This window comes from Sinocyclocheilus rhinocerous, unplaced genomic scaffold (genome assembly GCF_001515625.1).
Source record: "Sinocyclocheilus rhinocerous isolate Xijiao unplaced genomic scaffold, SAMN03320098_v1.1 scaffold767, whole genome shotgun sequence".
Lineage (NCBI taxonomy): Eukaryota > Metazoa > Chordata > Actinopteri > Cypriniformes > Cyprinidae > Sinocyclocheilus > Sinocyclocheilus rhinocerous.
Genome location: NW_015633562.1, coordinates 522,894 through 546,133, shown reverse-complemented (window position 1 = coordinate 546,133; position 23,240 = coordinate 522,894). Strand labels below are relative to the sequence as shown.

Sequence of the window (23,240 nt, the reverse complement as noted above, 5' to 3'; positions counted from 1 at the left end):
GTTTACATGTTTTGATGTCCACATATTCTTTTAATTACAGTGGCTATAGCATTTAGAAATGGCCGAAATGGCCAAATATTAAAGATTAAGTGGACATTTGAATTAAATTGTGCTTGGTCAATATATTAGATAGCTAAAAACAATCGTCAGGCCTTTGGCGCCCTCTGCAGGCCTTTGTTGTAATGTGTAATGTACATTAGCTCTATTGTTTATAATACATTATGTATTTTAACAGTTTTGTTCAATAAAACCATATGATTTCTTGCTTATGATACTTTATTTGATCTAATTATTATTGCCTCTTTTATTATTATATGTGTATTTTAAGTAATTTTAAAGGCTATTGTTCACTTACATCTATTTTTATTACCACAAAAAAATTTATTATAATTGTAGGGCCCTATGAAATCTGTTTTATTTCCAAATTCAGTTTTTTCTATACTCTGTTTTAATGGTTAAATTAAATTGTATTAATAAAAAAGCCTGTCTAATTAATTGAGTTTTACAGTTGTATCTTTACCAAATTCTGTTTTCCATTATTTTCTGGATTCCATTTTAATGGTTCCATTAAATTTTTATAATCAAAAGCATCTGCAATTAATTGATTTTTCAGAAATACTGCACATTTACATTTTCTCCTAAATAAATTCTAGTAAATAATATTTCTGGTAAATACTCCTTTAAAAAGTGTTTTTTGATTATAATTGTATTAGTAGTAGTCTAGAACACGTGGACATGTTGTCATTCTTACACTATAATACTGAACTTTGATTTCAGTGATTTGGACTATGAGATGGACACTTGCTTCTTGCACTCTATGTTGCACTTTACTTTTGCTTTAAAAAAAGGATTTCATAGAAATTTGGATTTCATTTGGTTTAATAAAATATAGTTTAATAAAATATTCTTAAGTAAAATTGTTGACTTTTTGCGGAAAATTAATCGTTTAGATTAATCGATAAATTAGTCGATATATTAATCGAAATAAAAATAGTCATTAGTGGCAGCCCTAATACACATGTTTAGAAACTAAACTAGTCAGTCCAAGACCACATGCTGAGAAAACAAAAATATGTAAAATAAATTTCATAGCAATCAGTTCATGCTTTTTGTAAATGAATCTTCTTTATTTCAGACAGATGGGGAAATAAATGGCAGAAGTAGTTCTGCAGCATGTCAAAAACAGGTACTGGGTGTCTGTCAATTAAAACATATCGGATCCTTGCAGTGTAGACAGCTCCAATATGCTTACAATATGCGCAATATCTAATTCTGTTGTGTCGCAACATGCCACACACATCCAGTGTAGAAACACAACATTCATCGTAATAACTTGACAGAAATATTACACATACTTGAGTCATTCTATGAAACAAGTGCCTTCTCGATTGCAGAAAAGTGATTGTAAGAGAATTTCTGCAAGAATTTATACAAACATAGTGCCATCTGAAACTAAATGAATACAAATTTATATGTTGGGATATTTTGGATTTGGTTTGGTTTGGACTCCTGACATTAGCATTCAGGAGCTAATAATATGACTTTACTTTAAAAAAGCTGAAAAATATTCAAATAAATTTAGATATTAACATTTTAAAAATATTTTTAATATTAAATATATTAAAAAAATTAAATAAAATTCTGCTTTACTTGATGGGCTAGATATGTTAACAAATCTTATCAAGCAAGAAAAAAAATGGTGAATGTTAATTAAGAGTAGAACCTTTGAACTTGGCTTGTCAAAGCTCAAATTATGTCACTTCCTGTTCATTATGTCATTTAAAATGACAGTCACCATTATTCTGAGGTAAATAAATGATGTGAGGGGGAATTAATTTGATTAAAATTAATTATTTATATTAATATGTTTGGTCTAGTGTGAATTGAAAAACTAACCCACAATTTATCATGCCACAAATTAAAAAGTATTTAAAATATTTCTTTGACATTTTAAATTATTTTAAACCAATATATTTAAGCTTACAAAGCCATATATATCAGATTTGTGTGTTTAGTGCACTTGATTTAATGTTTTTCCTTTCATGTAATGACTCTGTTATGGACTCACTTTTGCCGTCATCCACTAGGGGCTGATTGTTCTTCATCCAGATGAGATATGCTGCTGGGTTGGCACTCTCCGCTACACATTCCCCCAACTAACACACAAACACACACATACACACAGAGAAAAAAACAGCACATCTGCTTTAGTTACTATATCACAACCTCTCATCAGCGGGAATTTATATGACGTTCAAGTCTGCGATACTCAAACACTTTCGGTTTCGCCTGTCTTACATATCTATTTATAGACTCATGACACATAGTATCACCTTAGATTGTCACATGATGTGTCATTTCATTCAACACAATTTAAGTGTGTATTTACAAGTGACTTTGGGACACTTTTCTTGGGACTTTCCCTAATGTTGGTTCATGACCTAAGTACTCAAGGTACTTTTATCCCACTGCTGCTGCCCTTGTAGTGGGTAAGTCCCGAGGTGGCCCAGGGAAGATACTTTGATATAAATAATGACATCATTTGTATGAGCTAAAGTGGGTGGGGTTTTAACTCTACAGTTGTGATACAGGTCTTCCATTTCCTCACTTTCTTTCTCTCGCCCTTTTCCTTCTCTCTGGTTGAGTAAAAACGCAGCCAGAGGCCGAAGAGGCTCTGCATTAATAACACGCTGACAGGATCACATGCTGACGAGCTATCTCCCCCGGGATAGAGAAATCAGCAGAAAGAGAGAAGGGTAATAATGGCAGGAGAGCAGAGCAGACAGCGGGATGATGCATGAGTTCAGGTGTTCAGGGTGGCATGAGAAATCCAAGATTTAGAGGAACCACGAACGAGGGGGAGATGGGGTGGGGAAAATCGCCGTAACGTGATTCCGAACTCCGATAACACATTGGACCCTCCTCAGGAGCCGGACCATGATACATCACCTCTCAAACGCAGAGTGCTGCCTGAAGCCTGTAGCTTCCACTGAGCCGTGGGAACAGAGCAGCTGTGACTAAGCACTTTCCTTCCTGGACTCTCTGGGGGATTCACGAAGAATGAATTCTGCCTGCTTATAGCGGTCATTTATTTACACACGCTTTCCGCATTGTTTTAGCAACCAATTTAACGATTCTGTTTCATTACTGATTCTTTTAGTAATTTTGAGGAAGACAAGTAATGGGAATAAATTGGAAAAAAGAATTGCAATTCCACTGCCAAAAGATGAGAAAACAACTCAATTCAAACAATTCTTGAAAAACAGTGTTATTTTTATTATTATTTATATACTATTATTATAGCATTTATTATTATTTTGTATTAGTTTTTACTTTTATATTTACAGTTTTCTTTTTAATTTTAGTTTACGTTTTAGTAGTTTGGTGTGCTTTTGTCATTTTGTTTTTTAGCTATAATTTATTTTTTAATTCCATTTTAGTTTTATTAATTTTAATAGTTTGGTTTTAAACTTATTTAATTTAATTGTCAAGGCCAATTTTTATGTTTAAGTTTTTCATCTAATATCTTATTTTATTTTATTTCAGATTTCAATAATTTTTTTTACAGTTTTAGTTTTAGTTAACAATAACAACTCTTTGGCACATAAAAGTGTAATAAAAATATAGAAATAAAAATATAAGAAATATATTTTAAAATATATGCTAAACAAACAAAATCTATTATATATGTTATGGATTATGTTATAATATATTTAATTCCATTATTTTTTAATAATATACTACTGACAAAACATATGATCTTACATAATCTTATATCATCTTAAATCTTTAACTACACAACATTTTATGAACAACCAGTCAGTAACCACACTGATTTATTTTTCAAATCAGTGCAGCCCTAAAATCAGCCTTAAATCAGTGCATATCATATACCCAGGGGTGCCTGCAGGATTAATTTGGGTTGAATTACTGAAATAAATGAACTTTTCCACGACATTCTAATTTATTGAGATGCACCTGTATGTTAATGTTACAAATTTTCTTGAGAATGCAACCATTGTAACTATGCCTCTAACTTAAAGACACACAAATTTGTGTTTGCGCTCTAGAGAGTGTAAAAGGTTTCTATTTGCATGTAAAACAATTGTTTTACTTGTTTTTACCGCATTTATCATTTAATCCACTTCATCCAGCGCTATTTGTTCTCTGTGTTCTTAAGTATCTTTTTTGCTTTACTGACGGAGGAATGCTTCATATAATTCAGTGAGAGAGCCTGCACATTGTTAGTACACTGGCTGGTTTGAGTACTGGAGCAAACACTGGATACGGGAAACAACAGCAGCAGCTGAAGCTCTGGGTCTTAAAGGGAAAAGTATAAAGAGCATGACTCACCTGCGTCAGTTTGCCGTTTTCCAGTTCTTTCGCTTTGTTTTTGATTACAGGGGCTGATGGTTTTTCTGAAATAAGAGATAATGCATCAAAACAATATGTAGGTATGTTTGATAAAGCATAAATGTATGAATACTGTTAACAAAATGCTTCTATGCATAGAATGTGGGTAATTAGGTTTACATTTTTTTTTTTTATATGGATTCTTGGACAGCTAATTTCTATGGATTCTACAAAGAAAATAAAAGTAAATATATTTTATATATATTTAAAATATTTTAGTAAATATACTAAATTTTTACATATATAACAAAGTGCTTGAAATACCAACTACCCAGACCACCTACTTTCTTTGCCAAAATATGCATGATAGTTACAACCTGAGCGCACTGTCACTAATAATGTATCCCTAAATGCAATGCCCTCCATTTCCAGTGTGACAAATGCACTAGAAAACCTCTTTGACTCATTTTAGATTAGATATTTACAAAATATTGGATTACAACTCGCTTTACCTCCTAAATGTTAACTGTATGCCATTCACTGAATTTAATTCAATGCTGTAATTGCATACGGTTTCACATTTTAAAACTTATATATATATATATATAGACAGACAGAGAAATATGTGTATATACAGTATGCAGTATATATTGCTTAGTATGCACATTCCATTTCCGTGCACAGCCAATCTTTGGTGAAACACTGTGCACAATATCAATATAATTTCTCTGCTATCCATTCTAAAAGCATGCAACTAGATCAAGGCTACAAAAGTGGATCACCCATGTTATTCTCTCCCATATATGACATCTTCACACCCACTTTCCAGTGCAATTTGAGATCTGATGCTTACATTCGGTTCCATCATAGACTGAAGCTGTGCTTGATTTCCCCTATTCTCCTCTCTGATTTGCTCTTATTTATTAATATTTTGTGTGTGTGTGTTTTGTTAATACTCACTGTAAACTTTCACTTCCACGGAGTATTCCTTTAAGTTGGTTAATGACACCACCATGCAGGTGAAAACTCTCTGGTCAGCCAGTGAGCCTTGGGTGATCAGAAGGTTGGAGTTGGCGGCGATACTAACTCTACTTTTGTAGCCGTCTGTGGCGGACACAGTGGCCTCATCTTTCTGAGCCTGCTTCACGAGAAGATCGCCGGGAGAGCCATCATCTTTCACCTGAATGAGATAACAGGGCCGTTAGCAAACCGAAAAACACACCTTTAGCACCTTTAGATAGAGATTAAATTAGAAATCAATAAAACGATGAGAGTAGTTGTATATTGCTTGGCTAGCCAGACTGGCTAGCAGGGCAGAGTAACGGCCCAGATGCTCAGGGAAACACTCACGTATTTCCATTTGGTGAAAATAAGGCCATCTGGCTTGTTATTTCCATTGTTGCATGGCACTTCAATGGTCTCACCGTACAGACCTATAACCGTCTCCACACAGCTCCCTGGAAAATACAAGACAAGAACATCCTGTTTTAGATGGCAGGCTGGCATCAAACAGAGCGGCTGGGAAGCATCGGCAGAAATTACTGTCAAATGCGACACGCACGCATACACAAACATCAGGGCATTATCTCGACTCTGAAACAGAGCAACAAGAAAAGGGGAGGGAGGATAGGCAGCTGAGGTCTTGTCTTGATTACTCCCAAGACATGTGCACGTTATGCATCTTAATTTTAAATTAGACGTGTTCGCAGATTCTGAAAGCACAAAAGGCACGACTCGACGCAACAGCACCAATGAATTATATTCATGTGGCGGTTTTTCAACACATAACCGGTCTGAAATTCTCTCATGGGAAGTGCATTTATTCATAATTGTCTGTGTGTTAGTGTGTGCGTTTAGGCACGGAATGAAATGACAGACATGGAAGTTGAACATTGTCATCTGGAATGATAGAATGCACGGCATCGTTCCACTGTTTGTCACTTGTGCTGATGAGCACTGTAAACATCCTACTGTCTTACGCAGACAATCAGCAGAAATGGTTGGCATTGTGAAACGAGATTGTATGTTTGTGCAATAACAGTGTGAATGGAGTATGAATTGTACACTGATTCGACGATTCCTCAGAGTGTTGAGAAAAACTTAGTACTTAAAGGTTGCAGGGCCCTTTATTAATGCCTGGTGAGGTTGTCATGGCAATGAGGCCCCATGTTCAGTGGCACGATGGATTTAGGTAAAGCAGTATAGGGGGTTGAAAGGTCAGGGCTGAAGGGACTTCACGGTCCACCCACTTCCATCGGTGCTCCGTCTCTAAGAGAGACTAATCAAAGAGACTGAATAACGAAGGTTCAAATTCTGGTCAAACCAAAGACGAGAGCTGTAGGCAACCACTCTTCCAAATGTAGTCAGCCTTGCCTCCAGGGCAATCGTTCCCCATTTTTGCAAATTTTCATTGTGATAGCAGTTTTAATATTGACCGAGTGGCTGCAATGCATAGGATAAAAGAGCTGATGAGCAGAAACAACACCAGTGATATAGACGCACGCTAGAAAACACAGACACACTCACACCAATTCAGCAGAATAGGTCATTTTGAACTATTGAATACAGACTGATCTGCACAGAAACGACATTTCACAGTGCTTTCCAATCTGCCTCTAGATACAGGAATACTGGCATTAAATAATCAATCAATATGCACACAATGGCTGATGTGTTGGCTAAAGTAATATTTCCCCCCAAAATGTTCTTCCAAACCTGTGTGCTAATGTTTTCTTCTGTTGAAAACAAAATGAGAATTGTATTGCTTTTTTTTTTAATTTTTTTTTTTAAGTAAGCTTGTTTCCACCTCGGAGTAAAACATGAAAAAGGTAATTGAATGAATATATAGAATGTGAATGTAATATGAATGAATAGAATATAAGGTGCAATATAAAGCAGAAATTGTGAAATGTAAAGTTGCAGTTTGCTGTGTGATGTAAAGGGTCAAGTCGTGTGAGATATAAAGTTGCAATTTCACAATATAAAGTGTGAAATAAATGTGTGAAATAAAGTTGCAATTGTGCAATATTGCATTGTGAGATATACAGTTGCAGTTGTATAACATGATATAAAGTTGCAAACTATTATTTCATTATATGAAATAAAGTTGCAACTGAGATTAAAAGTTATAATTGCGAAATATAAAGTTGCAGTTTATCAAAGTCTCATATGGCACAAAGTCGCATTTATAAAATCACATGTGCGTTAAGAAATAATTGTATTTTTAATGCAGAAACAGGCTTATATTCTTTTTTGTCCGTTTTGAGGCTTGACAAGACATCTTCGCTATGAACTTAATGGAAAATGGCTACTTCAAAATTCCCCTTTTGTGTTCAAAGAAAAAAAAAACAGCATATGGGTTTTAAAAGAAATGAGGGTGAGTAAATGATGACAGAATATTAATTTACTATTTCTTTAAACAGGCTTGGCAGTCACTCTGACTTCAACAGGTTCTGATAAATGACAGAAGTGAGACACTTTTTTTTGCTAAAAGCTCTGAGCTAATAATAAATCCTGTGGAAGAACTCAGTTGATGACAGCCTAAAAGGACAGGTGTGGAGAGCAATGTGTACATAGTGGGGTCTAAATACGTCTAAAGACTAGAGATTGTTTGGACAGCACACAGGGCCTGTGCTAAAATACATCACCAGCACATGGACACATGATACCTGCACAGGTTGGATAGCACCATGACAACAGATAATCTGCTGGAAGATCCAGACAGTAAATCAAGTCAAGAAAAGAGGGAGATGTAGATAGGAAGGGGTTTGTCTAATCCTGAAACCTGTCAAAACATGATGCCAAGGCTGAAAGAAACAGCTTAAACTAGCTGAAACTGGTTTGCTGGTGTAAGCTGGTCTCTCAACCTGGTCAGACTGGACTGATTTGCTGGTTTAGGCCTAGGCCATGAAAAAATACTATAGTAATTTATAGTAAATTCTATAGTGTTTTTGAACCATACTATAGTAAAGTGTATTATACTGTATATATTATAGTATTTACAACACGTTGTTAATGAATGCTACAGCATATTGTAGTATTAACTATAGTAAACTGTAATAAATACTGTAGTATACTTTAGTTTTTACTACAGTAAACTGTAGTGCATTGTAGTATAATCAACCCTATAGTTGTAGAAAACTTAGTACAGTATTGGGTAAAGTAATTTGTTTATATTACTATAGTTACAGCAACTATAGAATTACCACAACAAATTAATTCAAGTACTTTACTATAGTATGGTTCAAAAACACTATAGTATTTACTATAAATTACTATGGTATTTTTTCATGTGGGAGCTTAAGCTAAGGCCATCAAACTAGCTTTAGCTGGATTAAACTTTTTTTTTTCTTCAGCAAAATGGGTCATATTTCATCCCAAAATCAAAAGAAAGTGTTGAGAGAAATATTATTTCACATAAAGAAACTTTTTTTTCTTTTTTCTGATTTCATGTAGCCGCCATTTTGAAATTGAAAGTGGCGGTCTGGTGAGAAAACCCCGGAAGTAAAAGGTAAACAATTTCCTGGAAATCAGCCTGGAGCTGCTGCAATGGTTTTGAAAGTGGAAAAGTGGACCAAGAAAGATGTCAAATCACATAGGATGTGTAATTCAAGTCTACACCAACTGGAAGGTAAGGCTGTTTAATATTAGCATTCCAGCTAATGTGTGCAGGCTACTCCATTTAGATGCACTGTTTGTTCAGGTTATGTTTTGTTCATTTTAAGTTAGTGATTGTGATGGTGTCCTCAGCTGGATATTTTTTATCTTGCCACTAACTTTTAAGTTAATGTGCTGCTGATTGTTATCATGTTAATGCAATGTATTTTCAGTCAGGAAGCGAGTCAGATTCTGTGAGGGCCTGGGAATTTCATTCAATGTCAAAAAAAAAGGGATTCTGTTTAACAGCCAGCATGTGTTAAAATACTTCCTGCTTCTATTTTAGTTTGCAATGGAATTAACCTTTACTAAGGCTTTAGTGTTTTGGGTTGAAGAAATGTGCTTGATAATGAGATATTTATTAAAATATGTTACAGTGGTATTATTTGTTGTATTAAATTAAATTTATGCTGGTAACAAATAATTTTGTGAGACAGGATGATTGTTATTTTGGTATTAAATTCATGACATTTTTTGTATGTTAGTATTGAACATGACATTTTTTACAATAATGAGAACTTTAGAAAGCAACATACTTAATTGCCATGCAAATAATGTGATTGTATTAAAAAAATGTTTTCGGTACTAAAAATAGTTGTAATTTTCTTTGAAAATAGGGTTTAGTCACAATAGTCAACTAGTTGTCCAATAACAACTAATCAGTTTTTGTTCTGTTCTGTTCTGTGCTTAAATCGTTAGACAGTTTGTTGCATGTTTATATAATATCTATAGTGTTTTTGAACCATACTATAGTAAAGTGTATTATACTGTATATATTATAGTATTTACAACACGTTGTTAATGAATGCTACAGCATATTGTAGTATTAACTATAGTAAACTGTAATAAATACTGTAGTATACTTTAGTTTTTACTACAGTAAACTGTAGTGCATTGTAGTATAATCAACCCTATAGTTGTAGAAAACTTAGTACAGTATTGGGTAAAGTAATTTGTTTATATTACTATAGTTACAGCAACTATAGAATTACCACAACAAATTAATTCAAGTACTTTACTATAGTATGGTTCAAAAACACTATAGTATTTACTATAAATTACTATGGTATTTTTTCATGTGGGAGCTTAAGCTAAGGCCATCAAACTAGCTTTAGCTGGATTAAACTTTTTTTTTTCTTCAGCAAAATGGGTCATATTTCATCCCAAAATCAAAAGAAAGTGTTGAGAGAAATATTATTTCACATAAAGAAACTTTTTTTTCTTTTTTCTGATTTCATGTAGCCGCCATTTTGAAATTGAAAGTGGCGGTCTGGTGAGAACACCCCGGATGTAAAAGGTAAACAATTTCCTGGAAATCAGCCTGGAGCTGCTGCAATGGGTTTGAAAGTGGAAAAGTGGACCAAGAAAGATGTCAAATCACATAGGATGTGTAATTCAAGTCTACACCAACTGGAAGGTAAGGCTGTTTAATATTAGCATTCCAGCTAATGTGTGCAGGCTACTCCATTTAGATGCACTGTTTGTTCAGGTTATGTTTTGTTCATTTTAAGTTAGTGATTGTGATGGTGTCCTCAGCTGGATATTTTTTATCTTGCCACTAACTTTTAAGTTAATGTGCTGCTGATTGTTATCATGTTAATGCAATGTATTTTCAGTCAGGAAGCGAGTCAGATTCTGTGAGGGCCTGGGAATTTCATTCAATGTCAAAAAAAAAGGGATTCTGTTTAACAGCCAGCATGTGTTAAAATACTTCCTGCTTCTATTTTAGTTTGCAATGGAATTAACCTTTACTAAGGCTTTAGTGTTTTGGGTTGAAGAAATGTGCTTGATAATGAGATATTTATTAAAATATGTTACAGTGGTATTATTTGTTGTATTAAATTAAATTTATGCTGGTAACAAATAATTTTGTGAGACAGGATGATTGTTATTTTGGTATTAAATTCATGACATTTTTTGTATGTTAGTATTGAACATGACATTTTTTACAATAATGAGAACTTTAGAAAGCAACATACTTAATTGCCATGCAAATAATGTGATTGTATTAAAAAAATGTTTTCGGTACTAAAAATAGTTGTAATTTTCTTTGAAAATAGGGTTTAGTCACAATAGTCAACTAGTTGTCCAATAACAACTAATCAGTTTTTGTTCTGTTCTGTTCTGTGCTTAAATCGTTAGACAGTTTGTTGCATGTTTATATAATATAATATTGATATTATAATTTAAAGCATTGCTGTTAGTGTACAGTCATACACATTATTACATTCAGTCTCTGGCTGGTGTTGTGTTGTGTGTCTTTTTTTTTTTTTTGAGTGTTCCACAGCAAGCATTGGGCTTTTAAGTTTGGGTCAATGTAAAAATAGACCTGCTTAAAAAAAAAAACAAGACCTACTTTAAGAACTGCAGACCAGACAATAATGCTAAACTAAGAACTCACAGTGCATTTGTAAGTAACATCATGTGACACTACATAAAAACATTTGCAACAAAACTTAACCTAAAGCATTCTAATGCATGTCAAAGTCTGCCGTCTCACACATGAAGACAAATGAAGGCATTCAAATGCTTAAAAGTCTCTCATGTCTCTGCATAATGAAGGAAATGTGTTGAAGTATGAATCTTAAGAGAGAGATCTCCAGAGACCACATCAGACAGAACAAGTGTGACCGATTACAGTTTCTGAATTTCAGAATTGTCTCACAGTCACAACCGGTTGCCACCTTATTTAAACAACCTGCGGTGACCACATCTATCACACTCCTTCTGTATGACTGTATTTGTTCACTGTTAAAGCAAGCTCTTTCAGGGTTCCCACGATCATGGAAAACCTGGAAATACTAGGGAAATTTAATAGCATGATTTCCAGATCTGCAAAAAAGTAATGAAAATTAAATGAATATTTAAAAGCCCTAAATTAATATGTTTCTACTTATGCTGAATTCTAAAATGTTTTAATGGCTATAAATTAGCTTTTATAAAATGTCTTAAATAATATTTTCTTAGAAAAGTCACTGAAATTCATTGGTTAAAAGGAGTGGAACCCCAGTATCACACTGCTTTAGCTACAGCTGGGCGAACAATAGCAAACCAACAAGGAGAATTTGCTTTCTGTCAGAACTATCAAACCTCAAAGCTGAGCGATTGGACTTCAAATCAAAACTCTCTGCAGGAAAACAATTTCATCCCAAAACATGTCTCACTGGGCCATTGGGCCATTCAAAGAGCAGGTCGATCTCTTCAAAATGTTTCATATTTTACAGAATGTAATGTTGCTGAGATAATACTGAAGACGTAAAAATGTTTGAACTCGCGTAAATGCATGCACACCAGCAATCCCAAAAAAAAAAAAAAAAGTCGTTTTCATTAACATGGTGAACAAGAGACCTTGTGCTTCAGTCTAAAGAGATCTGACAAGAGAAAACCATTCACTGCTAACAACGTATTGCTTTGTTCTTAATTACATGATGTTTACTTGAATTAAATACCAATATACACTGCCTGCATGTAGTTGATCAGAAAATACAGTAAAAAAAAAGTATTATTGTGAAATATCATTACATATTAAAATAACTTTTCTATTTTATTTGATTCTTAAATATAATTTATTCCTGTGATGTCAAAGCTGAAAACAATTTCATCCCAAAACATGTCTCACTGGGCCATTGGGCCATTCAAAGAGCAGGTCGATCTCTTCAAAATGTTTCATATTTTGCAGAATGTAATGTTGCTGAGATAATACTGAAGACGTAAAAATGTTTGAACTCGGCGTAAATGCATGCACACCAGCAATCCCAACATCAACAAAACCTAATGCCTTTTTATAGTATTTAGTGTGGACAAAAAAGGCCTCTTTTGCATGTTTTTATTCAAAGAGAATAAGCTTTAGCCAGTGCAAGTGCTTTGGGCGGCATCAGGAGCGGGAGAGATGATTCACTGTGTCTGAAGTGCTTTTATTGTGCTCACCAAACTAATAGTGCTAATATTCACCGAGCATAATGTCCTCAGGGTCAACTTGCTCCCACTGGGTAATATTAGCCTTAGTCCTGGCAATGTTATTTAGATGTTTTGTTCTCTTTACTTTTGTTAAAAAAAAACCAAATGTCGTTTTCATTCACATGGTGAACAAGAGACCTTGTGCTTCAGTCTAAAGAGATCTGACAAGAGAAAACCATTCACTGCTAACAACGTATTGCTTTGTTCTTAATTACATGATGTTTACTTGAATTAAATACCAATATACACTGCCTGCATGTAGTTGATCAGAAAATACAGTAAAAAAAGTATTATTGTGAAATATCATTACATATTAAAATTACTTTTCTATTTTATTTGATTTTAAATAAAATTGATTTGATTTGATTCTCAAATATAATTTATTCCTGTGATGCCAAAGCTGTTTTTTTTTCAGGATTCTTTGATGAATAGAAAGTTAAAAAGAACAGCAGTTATTTGAAATAGAAATCTTTTGTCACATTATGAAAGTCTTTACTCCATATTTTAATGTGACCTTGCTGAATTAAAGTATTAATTTCTTTAAAAAAATCCAAACTTCTCGTCCGGAGAACTCCAAACTTCTCAACGATAATGCACAGCATTTATACCTTCTAAGTAAAGGTCAAATGTATCCATTAGCATATACGTTTTGGTGTTGTATAAAAATTGGAGTTGAGATTCGTGAAATTTCACTGACATTACTGAAATTATGGTATTGTGACTGCTAATTATCTCACACCGCCAATCTCGGCACTAGAGCTTGACAGCTGGAATACTCTGTTCATTCACATGGTGAACAAGAGACCTTGTGCTTCAGTCTAAAGAGATCTGACAAGAGAAAACCATTCACTGCTAACAACGTATTGCTTTGTTCTTAATTACATGATGTTTACTTGAATTAAATACCAATATACACTGCCTGCATGTAGTTGATCAGAAAATACAGTAAAAAAAAAGTATTATTGTGAAATATCATTACATATTAAAATAACTTTTCTATTTTATTTGATTCTTAAATATAATTTATTCCTGTGATGTCAAAGCTGTTTTTTTCAGGATTCTTTGATGAATAGAAAGTTAAAAAGAACAGCAGTTATTTGAAATAGAAATCTTTTGTCACATTATGAAAGTCTTTACTCCATATTTTAATGTGACCTTGCTGAATTAAAGTATTAATTTCTTTAAAAAAATCCAAACTTCTCGTCCGGAGAACTCCAAACTTCTCAACGATAATGCACAGCATTTATACCTTCTAAGTAAAGGTCAAATGTATCCATTAGCATATACGTTTTGGTGTTGTATAAAAATTGGAGTTGAGATTCGTGAAACCAGCCCTAGACACTAATTGATTTAAGGCCTGTCTAATTAAAGGAAAGTGAATTAAATGCATCCAGACTGGTGATTTGATGGAATTAATGAAGCTCCGACTAAAGCCAGTAATTGGTTGGAATTCCATTAGGTGTGGATTCCCTCAGATGCGCCAGCTGCAAACACGCAGGGCATGTGCTTTTGTACAGAATCACCCAGCGTGGCTGCTGGGTATTGACTCCCTGTTAGCTTGAATGATACCTGTATCCACACTGCCTACCTCATGCCTGAAGAGGAAGATTTTGACTATGTGGATGCACACACACACACACACACACACACACACACACACAGAAGTGGTACAGAGACTCATTATATACATACAGTATATAGATAACACACAGACAAAAATTCTGCACAAATCATAGATGCAACACCTATAGCAGTATAAAGAAAAAACTATTGGTCTAACCATAAACTTAGGCAATAAAGACAAATTGTGCACTGCATATAATCCAATATAATGCAACATAATAACCATCTGTTGCATATAATCATGCTTACCTGCAGACATACAAATCTCAATGAAAAAATTGCCTTTTTTTTAACCATATAAAGAAGAGAGAAGTGTAGTAATAAGATGTATAAGAGCACAGTGATTTGAATGTTAATTAACATCAGTATACTCCTAAAGTCTCATTAAGTGTGAGTGGTGGCACACTACTACGCATGGAGACACACACGAGAGAGACCAAGAGGTAGTCCACAGGTTTGACCTGAAGCTCGAATAAATATATTATTACTGATCCCTCATTCTAAACAGCCCCCACAGCCAGAAATAACACACCTACAGCAAACCCAACCCCACTTCCAGAAGAAAAATTACAATTTAAGAAGTTCTGCAGAAAGTTCATGATTGAGAATTCAATGCCTATAGCGTGTTGAGCTTGATCTAGCAGCTAAGGGCCTCTGAGCACCAGCGCTAATAAAACACAGTGTTTGCATTGGCAAGGTGCTTTCATCTCTTCTAATGTTAGTCTGTTGATCTTCTAAATCAAATATTACTGCCTGCCCAGAGCCATGGATCCACACGAAAATTATGGTGGTATTAACCGACAGAAGAATCCATGTTTTTTTTCAAGCAGGTAAACAAGGCAAGCAGGTCTTTGTTATTTGATTGACTCTGCACTTCCCGCTACATTATTTTTGAACTTTTGAACTTATCCAGTATCAGATTCAGTGGTTATAGAATTAATATAGAATTAATATAGAATTCATTATAGAATTTTATTATTTTAATTATTTAATGTTTATGGCACAAAAGGTATCAAATTGTTCATATATTATAGATAGATATTATTACATATCTTTTTGGAATCTCAGTATTTTTCTTCCTAATTGGCTGATATCCATATGCTTAAAATACCGCAATATTTCCTGATTAATTAGCCTGGTTGATATTTTAGCCCATCACTAATCAGGACTTGCTGAGAAAAAGTCACACTGCTTGGTGCTCTGTCTGCACCCATATTAAATACGGTACTCTAATCACGAAGGTACCCCGTCCCTCAGTAAACCATGTGCCCATCAAAACATCAGTCCAGGTTCGCTCCACCATCTGTCTCATCAGCAATTGGTAGTTTGTTCAGTTTAATTGAGGGATTTGTCCAGTGCATCTGCCCCCCCCCCAACAAAAAACAAAGAGTCAAAGCCAAATCATCCGCTTTGCTGATCAATGTTCGCCCATCCAACAAGTAAAAATGCAGATAATTACCACTTTACTTTGACTGGGAACATGCTTTTGTCTATTTTTTTTCTTTCTTTTATAAACTCGTTCCTCACTATTTTGTTAAGCTATCCATTTTTCCACCTCTAATATGGCATTAAGCGACACTGCTCTTTGCTGTCAACGGTACACTGACAGCGATGGTCATGCATAAAGCAGCTGGTTTAGCAAGCCGTGTCAGGAGAGTGTTAGCATTAGATAGGCGTGGATGTAATCATCCTTCTGATGGGCGACAGCAATTACAGTGCAGGGAAAAGAGCATTGTTAAAGGGGCTATTTGTTCAACTCCCTTTACTCTCTCATGCTCTCTCCCACTTCCCTTTCAATGTCCGGACTTCAACTCGGATCCGTCGGCCCTGAAGACTGCAGTGCATCTAGCGAGAAATTTGAACTGAGATGAACTGAGAGTCTCTCCCAACAAATTAGCCATATGATGTTAGCTACTGAGATGATTTCCCTGTTGGAAAATCCATCCATGATGGGTGGCAAATCCATGGTAACTGTGTTGTGAAATATGGTAGAAATACTGTATATTTATATCTGTTACAATCTGGTTATTATCTGGTTGATCAAATACGAGCTTGCACAACTAAAGACTACTACTACATAAGAACAGATAAAAACCAGTACTAAGTTTCCAACTTAAAACTGTATTTTCCAGCAAGAGTGTTTTGCATGGTTTCTAGGGAGTTCTGAGTGGTTGCAATAAACAAGTATGCATTTAATTGAAACCTTTTTTCAACTATACCATTTATCTATTATAATGTCTCTTTTTTTGTGAAGGCTTTCTAGAATTGGTTCATGTTGGTTAGTGCTGGTTTGCCTGTCTCTTTTGGTGAAACTGGTTGATCATAGGACTTGTTAAGCTAGTTAAGAAGTCTAATGGCAACAGCAGCAAACCAGCAATATCTTTTCAGCAGGGCACAGCTCTGTGACTTTCCTCTGAGAAATTAGCAAATATTTGCTCTGAGGACCAAAGCAAAGCTCCGTTCAGGATCAGGGCCAGTACTCTGAAAGCAGTAGATGTGTATTTGATTATGTTCCAATAAATTTGCAACCCCATAAGAGTTGAATCGACCACCGCGCAGTGCCTCTGTGTACTGTTTTCATTTAGACATATGGAAAAACACACATTCAAGGATCACAGCACACAGCGATAATTGGCCTTCCTCCACGACTAGCGCAAGAAGGCCGTTAATGACATTTGCTGAGTAGGAATATTGCCTACAGCGGTCTAATAAACACCATCTAAAACAACTTCATCCCATACTGACAAGAGGGAATCTGCTTTTGGCAGAGTTGCGTCCATACTATTAACTTGACTTGGCTTTTTCAACAAGACCTTCCATTAGCCTAAAACCATCATGCTGTCAACATAATACCTTTCGTTTCTGACGAACCACATGAAATAATAATTAGGGAAATGGGAAGAGAGATTAAGACTCTGATGGGCTTCCTGTGGATGGAGACACTCTAATAGCAATGTACAACTATGCCCATAAAGAGTTCCCGTCCATCACGGCGTGTCTGAACATGGGGCGAGAAAGTAAGCGATCAGTTAATGAGCTGATCCAGATAAGTTTGCAGACCGCAGAACAACCCAATCGCAATGCAGATGCAAACTGGGGATCAATGCTCTTTGCCCACTGAATCTGGTCCCCAGTGCTCTTAACAAGCAAGAAGTAATTGATTAAAACAGCCGGCACACGCAGAGAAATGAAGCACACAAACACACGCCGACATGACTACATGCTCAGAAGCGAACAGTAGTTAAACTGAAAGTGTGCGGCTCAGTCAAGGGCAGTGTCTTTATTAGGGAAGTCTTCATTACACCACAGGCAAGCGAAGAAATCAGAGCAATTTTTTTTCTCGTCCGGCTCCTTGTAGAGGGCCTCTGGTGGTGTATGCAGGCTAATTGACCCATCCATGGCCCAGGCTTTCAGGAGCGAACAGGCACAGAGCCTGGAGTGCTGAAATAATTGACTTGATGAAATGAAGATTAAAAATACAGTGGTTAAATTTAAACGTGTTTTTCTATTGCTTTGTTTTAAAAAAGGTTATAAAAAATGTCAATAATTATCGATACCGAACGATATGAAACATTATATCGTTGATACATTTTTTAGCTATATCGCCCAGCCCTATGTGAAACATTACAAAATAAATTGAGGTAATGTTAAGTTTGAAAGAAAGTGTTATACATACAGCTTTTGTTTGCTTTTCAGTCTTTTTTTCCTTTGTCCTTTGATTTTAGGGCACAATGAGATCTGGATATGATTGTGAGATTCACTCGATCACACTTATAATGTCTGATGTGTATAGGAAATGGAAAGAGACAAAGATAAATACACACAGACAGTTCATCACCATGCACAGCTTGTGCTTCACTGAACAGGTGGCAGGGAGTGTGAGGTACAGCGACATGGATGTGAAAGGACGAGAAACACACTATAATTGCCCTAACCACGTTAGAGTCGGTTTCTCAATAGCAATGCCAGCAACACATGCCCGAAAGGGCTTATCTGGCAGGAAAGATGCAATTTCTGTCTCGCTGAACTAACCAAACAGACTTACTCAATTCAAGTAGATTACAGAATTTCTATAGGAAAACCTTGAGGGCTGTATAACAGGACAAATTGAGCAAACAGGGCCAAATGACTATTATATTAGTCAGTACGATTTCTGAGAATTATGAGTACGGTGATAACATTCACTTTTGCAACCTTGGGCACCAGACTCTTGAGAGCCACTCCCATGAAAAGAGAAAACAATGCAAACATTTTTCAGTTGTGCTGTCTTGGGTATCAGGGCTGGGTTGGGACAGACATCGTCATGTGGGGGAAGAAAGGAGAAGAATATGTTGTGCTGGAATTAAGGGTTGTTTTTGTTCATTGGGCACACAGAGAAAAGAGGAGAGGAACAGCAGTGTGCGAGAGAGTGAACGTGCTGTGAAAGAAACCACGGGGCTTCTGGACTCTCATAGGGATAAGCAGCATCATACAACCAGCTTTATTTTTCTTCTTCTCTTCTCTCTCTCCTCTCAGTCTGTCGCGATGTCTCTGTTGGGTGTTTCAGATCAATGTTGGCACTCCCAATGCTCACTGCTACAGTGCTGTCTGTACTGGGAGATTTCAATCCCATTGATCGTGGAGGTTTGTCTCTGCACTGAGGCATGGGCCAGCATTTTAATCCAGAGGCCACTCTGCTATGCCAAAACACTCTCAAGGGAGGCATTCATTCTGCTTCTGTGTACACCACACGCAAGTTTATTCCAGGCTTAAGGAAGTTCTGAACCTTTGCACTCCTTACCATTCACCATATTTGCTATTCAAATGTATTCTAGTCAAATAACCCTGAGATCAGGATTATGCCAATAGGTGTCAAAGGTAATAGAGAATGTATACATCTATAATGAATCCAGATGATGAGAAAAGTTGTTTGGGACCTTAAAGTCATATCAAACTGATTTTATCTTAATGGTCATTTCTGGTCTTGCAATAGAGTCATTGCAATAGAGATCACATCTTTCTATTAAGTTCACTCACAGGCAAAACAGTGTGAGCAGATGACTCTTATGAATGGTTATTTTTAGTTATTCAAAACCATAAAGTGCAACGAGCATAGTCTGATTCATTGGCAAATGACTCTTATGAGTGCTTTGTTTATTGAATCGTTCAAAAAGACTCATGTTACTGGTTTGAACCACTCCAACGAATACTTAACTGAATAAACTCACTGAATCAGTCAGGGCAGATACTGAAGTAATACTGAAGTCACTTACTAAACTGCAAGTTAACTGAAAAAGGTTTTGCACTCTTAAGGTTTATAATATTTAGAAACACTTCTGACGGACTGTCTATATAACCGTGTGTAGTTCCCTTTCTAATTTTTTAATTGAATATCTTGTGTCACTCAATCAAATTACAAGCGTAAAATAGATAGCAGTAGAAAGACATTTCTTATTGACAATCTTTATTTATAGAATGCTGTTTAAACAAATTGGAGGCATTTTAGGAGGCTTACAAATTCAAAAGTGCAAAAGGAAGCAGCCACGGTAATTATGAACAGCATTTTAATCAAACCTTTTTGGAAGAGTTATTTACCGGAACAAAAACAATTAGCATAGTTTGTAGTCTGGTTAGAGCTATTCTTTTATACCACTAAAGGTTTTTTAGGTATCTCTAAGGAGTTCTGTACTCTAAAAATCTTAATTTCAACTGTATAAAAGGTGAAAAAAGCCATAATTCAAATAAAAAATAATGCTGAGTGAAGTTGGATAAGGAAGCAACATACCAAATGTAAAGCAAGTGAATAAAACAACTTCATAGAACATTACTTGAATAGTTGTGCAATTATCCATTGGACACGTCCATTTGTAGGAGTGGCTATAGAGGTGACACATGGGAAATATCACTGAAAATGAACACATAAACAACACTCTGAACTATTGAACACACACACATTCGCTCTGAAAGTCACAAAGTTTCTCTGCTGAATTTATCAAATTTCTCATTCAGAGAAAACTATTTGACATAGAACTCCCTTTGCCACAACAAAACAAAAATCCAATTATCATAGCATTCGAACACAACAGCGCCAAACGCAGAGACCGAAACAATCACACAGAGGAACAAAAAAGAAAGAAGCAAATTAACTGAGTATTGTGTGTCAGCCTGAAACAGCTCCCGTGTCCCATCCCCTCCTTTTGCGTTTCATTTTGATCTCTTCTTTGCAATGGCAGGTGCAGCTTGTTAAATAGAATTCCATTTCTCTTATCCAAATGTGGATGTTTTTTTTTAGAAAACTAAACTAAAATGTTACCTTTTTAAAGTAATGATGCAAATTTGACATAGTATGCAACTGGCTGCAAGCTTAGCTTGCAATCTTGCATGCACAGCATGCAGAGGTGATTAATCATGTACTTTAATTGTAAAAGTTAACAAAATAAAACATAAATTTATCCATAAAATGTGTCATTTCTCAGCTTAAAGTTTTGCTGCAATGCCTTTTTGACCACGTAATAGCTAAATTCATTTTAAATTATTGTAAATATTTCTATGATTATACCTATGATTGGTCAATGACATGTAAGTGCTCAGAAAGAGAACAGAATTTAAGCGCCACCTCTATTATATCTCCATTTGGAAACTGACTAAAAACTCATGGTTACCATGTAAAATGTACTTAATGTTGCAGTTACATGCACCATTAAACAAAACAAACAGCAGCATCTGTGCTGTTTTTATAATGTTGTGAGTGAGGTTTATTACCTGAAACACACAGTGGACGCAACGGCTCACCCTCCACACTCTATATGTGGAAAAAGACCCTAGTCCATAAAAAAATTTGAGGATATTTCAAGAGTCAGAGTACAGCTTTTGGAATAAGTCAAAATGGCTCTAGTGATTCTCCCCTCGCCTTTTATCTGCCCTCTTCAGATAGAAGCATACCACTCTCAGGGCCCAGGAAGAAAATGAAAATGCACACATACATACACACATGGAGGAAAGCAAGTGCAGAGCAAAGCAAAGAACATGGTCATAAAAACTGTACATCAGTCATGGAAGGCAGGTAAGTGCACTTTGTAATAATTTCCGTAATGCTTTATGAGCATGGTGTGCATGTTGGAGGGTATCCTATGGGAGCAGTGATGCACATGCTTCCAGGAAGTCTCAAGAAACCAGTCTTGGTGGTGAGTCTTGCATCACAATCCGTGTTCGTCTGCCTCCCTTAATTAAATTGTATTAAACCCACTGCAGGGCCATTTGAAACAATGACAACAAAACCTACCCGCAAGTAAAGATTTGCTGCAGGGCATCATTATGCCCCAATCTCATTTAGTACTGCAGGTAACGAAGCAGAATCATTACCCTGCGTCTGTTGCTCATACAAAGGAGACAACAGTCCATCTGGAACCTGACACCAAACATCTGAACAGCACAGTGGCCAGATAACAGGGGGAACGGGCATCCTCCCATTACCGGATCCCTTCAGCGACTGTGTGAGCAAGTGTTGCTGTTTATATATTCAGGGGTAGGCTCTGATTGACCGCAGTTCAGGCTAAGTTCCCCATTGAGCAGTTAGTGCTGGTCCAAAAGGTTAAAAGAGGAATGAAAGAGGGCTTAGGATTGGTTCCTGTGGTACACCCTTTGAACTGAGAAAATATGTCACTATCATAAATTTTTGGTTGAAGAGTAATTGTCATTAACAAGTTATGTTTTTTCTGTTCTAATTTTTTCATGCATCATTTTAAGGCAGTCCAACTCGTAACCCAAAATATTTGTATATAATATATGTCCAAAGCATTTGTCTTTATTCAATAGTTGCAGTAACATCAATAAGCCAGTAATAATTTGATTTGTTCAAAAATGATGATTCACTCAGGAACAATACAAAGACTGTCTTTATGAGTGAGTCATTCACTCTAATGAATTGATTCATTAACAGTGATTCATTCAAGAATGACACTACTGCACATTGCTAGGAGATGCGCAATTGTTCTGCTTTGACTTTGTATGGAATTATTTCTGTGGGTGGAGCAAAAATAGTACAAGTAATGAGCAACATTCTATCTAAAAGTTACTCAACATTAACTTTTTATTAATCTGCTGTATGAAATCAGTGACACTCACATTCCAAATATCTTAAATTTGCAACAACGCCATTCTTGCTCATGTGATGGTTTATTGCGCAACTTTTAAAATAAAGTAAAAGCAGTGCAATATGCATTCACAAAGACATCAGTAAGGCGTCGTTCACATAGAATTCCACTGTGCTGCTTTTCCATTGTTTTTCTATGTAAACGCACTAGATGGATGTGTTTGACTGTTAAGTTTACGTCTTTTCGCGCAGAAGTTAAAATTTTAACTTTTATAAACCCCATCTGTAGACACTGAGGTTTTTTTTCATTCCCTTGCCCAGCGCCCTATGTTTTTAAACACAAAAAAACGCATTCTGTGTGAATGGCCCTAACTCGTGTACTTATACACTTTTGTATGCCATTTTACTATAAATAGTGTGATTAATATGAACTTTCCAAAAAATAAAAAAAATAGCTGGATGATGCACTTAAAAGCTGAAAAAACGAAGTGTAGAATTCACACTTCATGCACTCAACTGTCACAGCTTTCTTTACATAGTGGAGGGGGAGTGGCTATCAGACTCTGATGTTGGATGACAA

General features: G+C 35.6%; 1 protein-coding gene across 2 annotated transcripts in view; it reads right to left on the bottom strand.

Moving 5' to 3' along the window:
* alcama (activated leukocyte cell adhesion molecule a) overlaps positions 1 to 23,240 on the bottom strand; it is a 69,649-nt gene that overhangs the window by 14,661 nt on the left and 31,748 nt on the right. For both annotated transcript variants that reach the window (XM_016558399.1, XM_016558400.1), the window contains exons 2-5: positions 5,704 to 5,810; positions 5,314 to 5,533; positions 4,354 to 4,418; positions 2,069 to 2,156 (exon numbers count right to left, since the gene is read on the bottom strand). In XM_016558399.1, coding sequence (XP_016413885.1) covers positions 2,069 to 2,156; positions 4,354 to 4,418; positions 5,314 to 5,533; positions 5,704 to 5,810 — 480 coding nt within the window. The remainder of the gene's footprint in view (positions 1 to 2,068; positions 2,157 to 4,353; positions 4,419 to 5,313; positions 5,534 to 5,703; positions 5,811 to 23,240) is intronic.